The sequence below is a fragment of the Alosa alosa genome, chromosome 21 (genome assembly GCF_017589495.1).
Source record: "Alosa alosa isolate M-15738 ecotype Scorff River chromosome 21, AALO_Geno_1.1, whole genome shotgun sequence".
Lineage (NCBI taxonomy): Eukaryota > Metazoa > Chordata > Actinopteri > Clupeiformes > Clupeidae > Alosa > Alosa alosa.
This window is the reverse complement of record NC_063209.1, coordinates 1,750,426-1,760,922: the sequence shown is the minus strand read 5'-3', so window position 1 is coordinate 1,760,922 and position 10,497 is coordinate 1,750,426. Positions and strand designations below refer to the sequence as shown.

Here is a 10,497-nt window from a genome sequence, read left to right as displayed (position 1 = left end):
ATTTTCAGGATGTAGAGGCTCGAACTCTTACAGAAAGAAGGAGACAAGAGGAGAGACAGAGAAGACTGCAGATGGTGTACAAAGACAAGCTTGAGAAAGCCAAGTCAGAGATGGAGGGTACTTTTTTTTCATGTTTTAGACAATGTTTTTTCCCTTTGCTGCTTCTTCTCAACACAAGGTGTGAACTCCTCTGAGTTACTTGTTTACTTTGGATTTACTAGTACTAGGCTTTGCCTACTGGTCATGTTAGACTAGGAAGCATGTAAATACTATGTTATTGTCCTGTAGATATGCACCGCTGACAGGATTTCAGTCCCTACAGGTTGTCATGAGATGTATGGGTGTCATGAAAGAGGTGTGTGTGGAGTACTGTTTTTGTGTATTTTCAATACAGAAACCCGTGAAGACATTGAGGTGAGCTTGACTGAGATCCACAGCTGTATGAAGCTCTTACTACCTGACCCAGAGAACTTTAATATGTGCAACCTGGAGCCTATAGCCAGCTCAAGTGGAGCTTCAACATCCCTAGAGTTTCGAGACTCAAACAGCAATGAAGATGTCCAGCCATGCTGCAGTCGTGACCTTAAGGAAGAATCTGATGTGATGACGCAGAAAAAAGATCCGAATGATTCTGAGAGTGAAACCGAAGAGAGTACAAATGATAGCTCCTTCCTGCGCAACTCTGGTGTGATGTCTCACAAATATAGTTTGGAACTCAGTATATCTGGTATGTTGATTTATGTGATCAGCAGGGGTTTCCCACTTTTACAGAAAGTTATCTCAGGTTATCAGCTTGAAGATGGATATTACTGTGCAGTGTTTCCCACAGAATTGAATTCTATTTGTGGTGGTAGGTTTGCAGAATCAACTGGAATGCAACAGTTTTTAACAAATTAGCGCAGCGTGGTTATAATGCTAACCAGATTTAAGCACAATTTAGCACAACCTGGAAAATCATTGTGTGGTGGTCAATGTTGATATTGTGGTGGGCCGCCACAAATAAGTCAATGTATGGGAAATACTGCTGTGTGAATGGGTGATATATAGACTCACCTGGCCTATTTTGCTTAAATGGGTTGTATTTAAGCAGTTACAATCATCAGTACCCATTTTTGCTTGATCTGGCTCTGCTAAAGATAAACAACTGTTTCATAATTACTTTAGTGTTTGTAGACAACCTTTCAGTGATTGTTTTATTTTATATACAGGTTGGTTATTATCGGCTAAGCTCTGCAGAATGGGCAGTAGTAGCTTTAGTATCCTAGGCTACAATTTGAAGAAATGACTGTGATTTCATGTTGAGGCAATATTCCTTGCAGATTTGCCAGCAACCACTATGTAATGTATGATGTTTTGCATGTCACCACAATCAGTGACATAATTAAAGCAGCTTGAATGTTTAGTGCAGATTATCAGCAAAAATTCTGCCTGTTCTCCTTTTTTTCAAATGGCTACAGAAGATTTAGGCTTATTGGTCATTTGGCATTATTAGAAGCCCAGCAGTATATTCAGAATGGAAGGAGGAGGCAGGATGTCTATCCTCTGTTGGTCATATTATAGTATTTGAAATCATTATATCAGACCATCTGGAATGGAATGAAAAAAGGGCAATTATCATTGTCAGTTTTAGACTGTATGCTATATCTTCGGCGGAAATATTTGGTATCACCTAATATAGCCCCTTTGGCTTGAGTGTTAAACCACTGGCAATACAGAATAAAACTCTAGATCAATATTCCATGGACTGGCATCATACAACAATTGTTGAAAAGCTCTGGTGTATGGCAAGCATTGATGTGAAATTAGCATGTCTGAGGATACCTCTCGGGTCACATTTGAAAACAGTGTTTCGAATAAATTGTTCTGGTCATTATCGAAGCCATTGTGAGCACTTGTGAAGACCAGCTAAACTGAGTTAGTGCAATTTATGTACAACCGTCAGCTTCTGTTGAGCTGACTATGTCTAAGGCTGCGTTTACACCAGCAGGCCTTGATGCACAGTTGTGCCTATATCGGATTTTTTTGGACTGCCTGTTTACATCTATGTTTAAGAGTGGCCCATATCAGATATCTGTGTTTTTATGGTCACCGAAATGAAAGCAAACAGACGGCACTGCATATGCACAAAATAAGCATTACGGTATTTCAGTGTCTAGTCTGTTTATTTTCGCTTCCAAAGTATTTAAGTCTGTGAAATAGGTGACTGTTTTTCTTTTAAGGCAAAAAAGAAAGTGGAGAGCCTACCGCCTTTAATGCAACTTTTCCATCTGTGTTTTCATTTTAATTATACTGTTTTGCTAGTTGTGCATTCATGTGAAACTGAAAGCAATATTGTAACGCAAAAGACTGGGCATTTTCAACGATTGTGAAAGTTGAAAATGATAGGGAATATCTGATCTGCCAGTTTAGACACATTGGCACATATCCAATTCATATCAAATTTATTTCCACGTATGAATAAGGCCTGAATCCGATCTGAAAATATCGGAAGCCATGCAGTTTTTTCCTTTTTACAGTCCATTTTGCAGATCGGAATTGTGCCATATATGACCAAAAAAAAAAAAAAAAAAAATCAGAATTGGTTGACATTTAATTGACGGTGTAAACGTAGCCTAACATGGTTGGCCAATGATGTGTATATCTGATATAGGAATTTCTGTATCTATAAGTTCTGATATTTGTCATCAAACTCTTCCAGAGGATAGCTCCTATTGGCAGACATTTGCAATCCCTGTTGACTCTGACAGTGTTCTGGCATCTCACTCATGGCATCTAAAACAAACCCCCACAGAAGTCAAATGCACCTGATCATGCGATGCAATTTATAATGTAATTTAATATTCTGGCTCTGAAACCCTGTGAAAATGTTGGAAGTGCTTAAAGCTCAACGTTGCTAGATACTCTATATATCATCCAAATACAGCACAATTATTTTGGATTTTAGACTGCCAGTCTACTCATTTTGTCCATGACACTCCTTACTGTTATTAAATAATGAAGTAAGAAATCACAGTAGTGCAACTATCAGTCAGAGGCATTGACATGCTTTGAATTGGTACTTAATTACTACTTAAAATAGCAATTAAGAGTACTTAATTGGTATTAATATCCAATACCAATTGAAAGAGGGCCCAGGATGGCTTAAGGTAAAATTGATGATGAGCAAGGTGTAACTTGGTCCCTTTGGTGCTCTTCTCTTTCTGTGCACAGATGTGGATCTTCAGGAGACTGAAGACAATGAGGCCGTTCTGGACACTGTAAAGGACCTGCACCGACTCATCACCACCAAACATCTGCCAGCTGTACAGTCCTGGATTCAGGTAACCCTCTGCAGTCTGTCTTGGCCCATGACACTTTATTTAGTTTGGTTAGAATGTCATCTTTAAACCTACAGTTTCTAATTGTATTAAAATATATTGTTTTAATGTATACATGTCATTATCTGTGAGTCATCCCAAATACTTGCTTCTTTTCTGCAAATTGAATTCATTCAATTGAAGTGGTAATGGTGTCATGCGCTCCATGTTCTGAGAGGGTATGGTCTACACTTTCACTTTAGGGTAGATACATACATACTTCACATACTGTCCACTATTTAATCACATTTAGTCCCGGAGTCCTTGTATAACTCCATGGGCCTCATGCACAAACATGTAAGAACACTCATGGTGTGATGCATCGAGTGACATTAACATGACTGTGTTTCTTCTCGCCAACTTCCTGACAGATACACACACAATTGCTGACACTTAGAGGCTATACAGAGCAACTACCAACATTTTAAACTTTGTTAAAAAGTTTAAAAAACGGGCCCACAAACTACTACTTTTCAGAATTATTTGCACAATATTTAGACATCAACCTTAATCATAACGCATCAATAATATCACACATTTAAGCATGTGCAAATACTGCTCAATAATATATAACCAGATAAGAATGGCAGGCATGTCCTTATTGTAGGATAATGCCAGTGGAGTTTATTAAGGTATTTTTTTGCCCCATAATTATGATTGGCTTACCAACCGTTTCATATTTTTAAAAGCTACTGTATCCACTTCAAACTCTGTGGTTTTCTGACCCCACCACATCTCTAGCCACTGTTGTGTTATTGATGGCAGATGGCAAAATTTGGCATTTAATGCCAAAGAAATTTCACGTTCTTGTCTTAACCTTGGATAAGAGCACCTCATATCAAGCCACCTCACATTGGCAAACATTTAATTTGAGGGTAGAATCTTGCATGTGCACCATTTCTTACATATGAATTGCTGTATGCAGCCTTCTAGCTTTGTGTGTTCAACATGGTTTGAAGTCTACAGTGGGCAGTGTTTCGACTTGGCCAGCTTCACTCGCGGTCCGCGCGCGGGATCATGCGGTATCACGCAACTTTAATTTGTATTTTTCCAGTGACGCTGCAACGACACTACAACAACCCAAACAACCGGTAGATGTCTCAAGTGAGCAGGGTGTCTCGTAAAAAGAAATGGAGCCTGGAAAACCCTACACAGACTTTACTACAGACTTTAGCAGTCTGGTTTAGAAATAATTTAATAGCCAGAAATATGCCTGCCCTGCCCTAATAAAGAAATATTTGGTTAACTGCGAGTGAATCCCGTTTGCAGCGCAGGACAAATTAAACATTCTGGTTTTCTCCAAGTGCAACGATGATAGACAGACAGCATTTGGACAAAATATAGAGCACATTAACCTCCGTTGCTCAGCCAAATGCCTTCCTGTTATGTCCTGTTATCACGGAGTTACAGGCGATAAACGATTTTTGATGGTCACAAGTTTACTTCATTAGCGGTTTATTTTTTTTGATTATTAAAGAGTGTTTTTCATTTAAAGGTTTGACTTCGTGCTTATTCAGTAGAGCATTTAGTGCTCTCCCAAATCCCAGACGTTCACATTGCATGTTTGTTTGTAATGGATGCAACCGCGAGATAGGCTTCGCGTTTCACTGAGTTGTTAACAGACATGAACCAATATAGCCCAGCAGCAATCTAGGGACTGTTCATTATTATGACCGCCGCGCAGCGTTTTTTTTTCGGAATTTCGCATGCGCCACCTAGTTAAACACAAAAAAGTAAAAATTAGGTGTTGTAATCGCAGGTATCTGTGACCTAACATAGTCAAAACTGCACAAAATTGGAAGTGTAGGATCATTATGACACCCTCTGAATGCACGCCAAGTGGAATTCCGTTCATGGGGGGCCACACAATAATGTTACTATACACCAACTGGCCTGTAGGTGGCCGGAGACAGTTTTCTGTGAATATCTCGAGAACCGTAGGGCCTAGGAGGTCCACCTTTTTTTTGTATGTTGGTCTTAAGGGGGCATGTCAACCCATCCCATTGCCACTTATTTCATGTATAGCGCCACCTAGTTAAAAATTAAAAAGCAAACAATTAGGTGTTTTCATCACAATATCTCTGGCTGACATGGTCAAAACTGCACGAAGTTGAAGGTGTAGCATCATTATGACACCTTCCGAATGCATGCCAAGTTTTGTGAACTTTCGTTCATGGGGGGCCTTACAATAAAATAATTTATGTATACATTTAGTGACCCATTACACCAACAAAGATTCCTGGGACACTGAAAGACCGGGTACCTTAAACTTAGTGGGCATGTAACCCCACATGGATAGCATGGAACCATCGTTTTTCGTTTTGATCTGTAGCCCCCCCGCTGGACTGGACCCCCCGAAAGGAGGGTAGGGCAGACATAGTTTTCTGTGAATATCTTGAGAACCGTAAGGCCTAGGATGACCAATTTTTTCTGTATGTTTGCCTCCAGGGGTCATGTTAACCCATTCCATGTGCACACATGTGCATAAACAGATACACACGCACACACATACATTCACAGTAATCATACGTACGTACGTGAGACAGTTAGAATCATATAGGCCTTTCAGCACGATTTATTTTTGTGGAAAAAATGTGCTTTGCTGCACGGCGGTCATAATAATCCCTGTGCACGGGGACCGAAACAATGCATGCCAACTTTTTCCGTGTTTATCACGTATTTTAACTTTCCCCCGCTGTCTTGCCGTTTTAATGTTTTCCCGTAGAATATCCCATATTTACTTGGAACATAACACATTTGACAAAGGACAGATGTATGTTGCTAGTGACAAAATATTAACTTTCAGTGTTTTATGATGTCTTTGTCATGGGGAAGTGTTTTCCCCCATGCATTTATTCTAGGCTACTGTCAGTGACTGCCGTGAGAGAAGCGGGTTCTGTGTTTCGTTCATGTCAGTGACTGACGCGAGAGAAGCGGGGTCTGTCTGACAAAGCCGAAATTACTCCTTTTGAAACAATGAGTGCAGGAAGCGCGTTTGTATGGTTATATTGCTTGACGAAGGGGATCCCAAGCAGCTTTCAGCCATAAGGCTACTTTGAGAACATTTCAATTCACCCGACACTAATATTCAAAATGTTGAAAACTATTTCGGCATAGCCTATAAAGCAGTTTAATTAAATGGAATGTTAGTTGTAAACAAGCGAGCTACTTGGTGAGGCTTGGCCTCACAGATGCGCTTGTGCCTTAGATGGCAGGAAAAATCTTCACGATATAGGCCTATTAACTGACCACCCGATTCATGTTCGCTGGGGGGAAGGGGGGCCATCAGACATTTGTGCCCAGTTAATCCGGCCCTGCCCCCAACAAATCACACCTTCCCACCTCTGTGACGGCTTAAAAGAAGTCGAGAGGACTCCTAACTCACAGACCTATTCACAAACCTGCGGCATTTTACGTGTTTTGAAATCCTATGCAGCTACAGAGCTTCCAATCGTGAGGAAGCAATTTTGCATTGTAGGCATAACTAACATGCAATAACGCCTTCCAACAACAGCCAAAACTAGGCTAATCACTGTCAACATGTAAATTAAATGTAACATTATTGTGAATCAAATTAAAATGTTCTCTTTTGCAAACGTAGGCATAGTAACAGAATAATTTAATAATGTTACAAAGATACTACATCAATCCGTATGTTTCATTAGGCTACTAGGCTATTTGTTTTGCCTTACTCTTGATTTATTTAGGCTAGGCCTTTTTTTTCAGGGGCCGTATTCACAAAGAATTTTAAGGCTAAAAGTAGCTCCTAACTGGCGAATTTAGGAGCAACTCCTAAAAATAACGGGCGTGTCACTCCTAACTTTAGGACTCCTAATTTTTTTCACAAAAAGAAATTCACAAAGCATTTTAGACCTAAAAGTAGCACCTAAGTCTGGGACAGCTTAAAAGAAGTCGAGGACTCCTAACTCACTAAGACCTATTCATAAACAGCTTTTTGTGGCATTTTACGTTGCAATGTTTTGAAATGCGTAGCCTATGCAGCAACAGGAGCTTCCAATCGCGAGGGAACAATTTTGCATTCATAAAAGGGATGCAATAATGCCACCAACAACAACCAAAACTACTCATTGTTAACATGTAAATTAAATGTAACGTTTCATTGTGAATTAAATTAAAATGTTCTCCTCTTTGCAAACGTAGCCTAGGCATATGGTGACAGATTAATTTAATAATGTTGCAAAGGTACTGCATCAATCCATAGGCTTTTTGTTTCATTAGGCTACTAGGCTTTTTGTTTTGCCTTACTCTTTATTCATTTAGGCTAGGCCTTTTTATTCAGTTATTAATCATCTTCCGTCCTTCGCACTACTTGTGTAGCGCACGCATTCTCCGACCTGTCACCTGTCACTCATCATCGGAAGGGAGGTGTTTGGAATCATTCCCGCGTTACAATCGTCAGCCAATCAAGGTGGTCACTTCAGTCAAGCTTGTGCATGAGTAATGACGTCATCCATAGCAACGAAGACTCACTCCTAGTTTAGGAGTTGTCTGAAAGGCTTTGTGAATAACTTTTAAGAGAAAACTCCAAGCTAAAATCTTCAAGTGCGATTTAGGAGTAGCCTACTCCTAAAGTAAGATAAAAGCCTTTGTGAATAGCCTACGGCCCCAGTTATTCATCATCTTCCGTCCTTGTGTAGCGCACGCATTCTGAGACCTGTCACCTGTCACTCATCATCGTAAGGGAGGTCTTTGGAATCATGCCCGCTACAATCATCAGCCAATCAGCCAATCAAGGTGGTCACGCTTGCCCATTTACACAAATTAATGGTCGAATATTACTGATGATCATTGTTATTTAAGAACATGCAGTGTGCGTAGGGCACCAAAAACATCTTGCCCATAAAAAAGCATCATACCGCACATTGTGGGGGGTCTGTTATTTACTGTAGGCTGCGCAAACCACAGGCCTTTATTTTGGGCAAGCCTGCATTCGAGGCCTTCTGTTGAAGAATTTTATATAAAGCCTGTGCTAACAGTAATCCTCCTGCCCCTGATACCACAGCTGTGGATAGTGTGGAATGTTCAAGTAATAACACAATCCAATGTGTGTCTCAATTGTCCCTCGCTGACCACCTCACACATTTCTCTAGATTTTGCAACAAACTTACATGACACAATGCCATAAAACATGCCAGTTTTAGGATACAGAATAATGTTTGTAATGATACCAGTTAGGCCTATGTTTAACAGTAACAAGTGTAATGAGCTATTCATTGTTGAAGGTGCATGGTGAAGTGAAATTCTTACTTTGGAAAACAAACATTTGCCGATATCATCAGAATATTGCAACAGATTCTGTGTGTTCTGGACTGCAGGTAACTTGTTAAGCCAGTGGTTCTCAAACTTTTATTTCATTCCCCACTTTGATCAAGGGACATGACCGATGATAGTGTTATTCCTAGGCCTTTGCAAGTCAGCTATTCTGACGGTAGCCTAGTCTACCCTTAGAACCCGATTGACGCAAAGTGCGTCAAAAAACACACCCTTTCTTCTCTGTTACATTGCTCCAGAACCGTTCATCGCAGCGAGATGAAACCTTTGTTGCGTGACAGAGCAGAAGTGGGGATTTCCATCGAGACCACGCACTTGTCTGCGATCAAGTATGAAAATTAAAAGAAATCATGAAATTAAATCAAATTGCATCATATTTACAGCCTATACTTCTCTGCGTTCACCTGCGCACCCATCACTCTCGTTTGAATTATTCGCGAACCCGTGATCGCATAGATATGGCAAGCATATCAGATGAAAGAGGAGACACAGGGCTATTCATTGGTATCATGTATATCGATCCTTCTGGCTTATAAAAACAGACGATATGACTGCAAAATAATAACGTCATGTACACAAACCAACGCTGCACTCCCATTACTCTCGTTTGAATTACTCGCGGACCCGTGATCGGATAGATATGCCACGCATGTCAGATGAAAGAGGAGACACAGAGCTATCGTTTGATACCAAGTACATCCTTCTGGGTTATAAAACAGACGAAGTGACAGCAAAATAATAACTTCATATAGCTGGACTTACCCCACGTTTTTGTCTGTTTTTGTGGCAAAGCATGTTTATAATCCAACGCTATTGTGTGTTTCTCTATGGCAAAGCATGTTCATAATCCGGTTTTGAGATCCTAGCAAATTCCTGCATGGCATCCAATTCAAGGCTCACATTGCATTCCAATTTGTTCAACAAAGAAACACCTTTTTTGCCTTTGATTTGTTTATGGCAATGCAGTATAAAGTTGAGAATCATTATGAGTGCATACACACGCAGGCCAACAAAGCAAACTCGGGTCAAGTCAGGTCAGATCAGTTCGTGTCACAGATATGGAGCGCAGAAAGGTCATTTTTCATCACTAAATAAAAAATGGCATTTATTTCCGTAAATCACACGCCACATATTTCAAATTACTCAGCCCCAGAGTATCCCTCCAACTGTCACGACACCACCAGGTTCTCCACCAGTCTCTCCTCCTCGTCACTCTGCTCCAACGATCTCCCAATCTAATTCCCCTGTCTAACTCTGTCTGATTATCCAATCATCCAAATTCCCGTTTGCCACTCCCCAGCACCTGTAGCCAATATCCTACTGCCTAAATAAACCCCTGTCACTCTGCTCTCTCTGTCTGGCCTCTTCAACGGAGACACTTATTCCAGCACACGGACTGCTCCTTGTTTCCAAGCCCAGCTCCTCGTTTCTGGAATTTCCTGCTACGTCCCAGGTTGTAGAACTTTTATGTTGGACCTTTTCTGTTGGACGATATCCTCTTGCAAGATTGGAGCCTTTATGTAGGACTGCCTTGTTTGTCAAGTCAAAATCTTCTGAGCGTTAACTTCACTTCAAGACCTTGTTTAAATTCTCCTGCCTTGGTTGCTGTTTTCAAATTAAAACTACTTGATTGAGCCTAACCTTGTTTCCTGAGTCTGTGTGCCCTGACACCAACATGGCAATGATCTTGCCAGATTCAAGACAGTCTGCCCTACACACAAATGAAATGCATGTAGAGCTATGAGCTTGCTGTGGTGAGATGCATGACAAAATATAAGAATTTTTATAATACGCTTTTTGTATTTTAATTATTTAAAAATCAAAATAAAATCAATGCCAGTACTGATAC

At 40.4% G+C, this 10,497-nt stretch overlaps 1 protein-coding gene across 1 annotated transcript in view; it reads left to right on the top strand.

Annotated features, from left to right (window-relative positions):
- The window catches only part of uvssa (UV-stimulated scaffold protein A), a 46,268-nt gene that overhangs the window by 5,716 nt on the left and 30,055 nt on the right, over window positions 1-10,497 (top strand). The window contains exons 4-6 of the mRNA XM_048231274.1: window positions 1-117; window positions 395-727; window positions 3,211-3,320. Coding sequence (XP_048087231.1) covers window positions 1-117; window positions 395-727; window positions 3,211-3,320 — 560 coding nt within the window. The remainder of the gene's footprint in view (window positions 118-394; window positions 728-3,210; window positions 3,321-10,497) is intronic.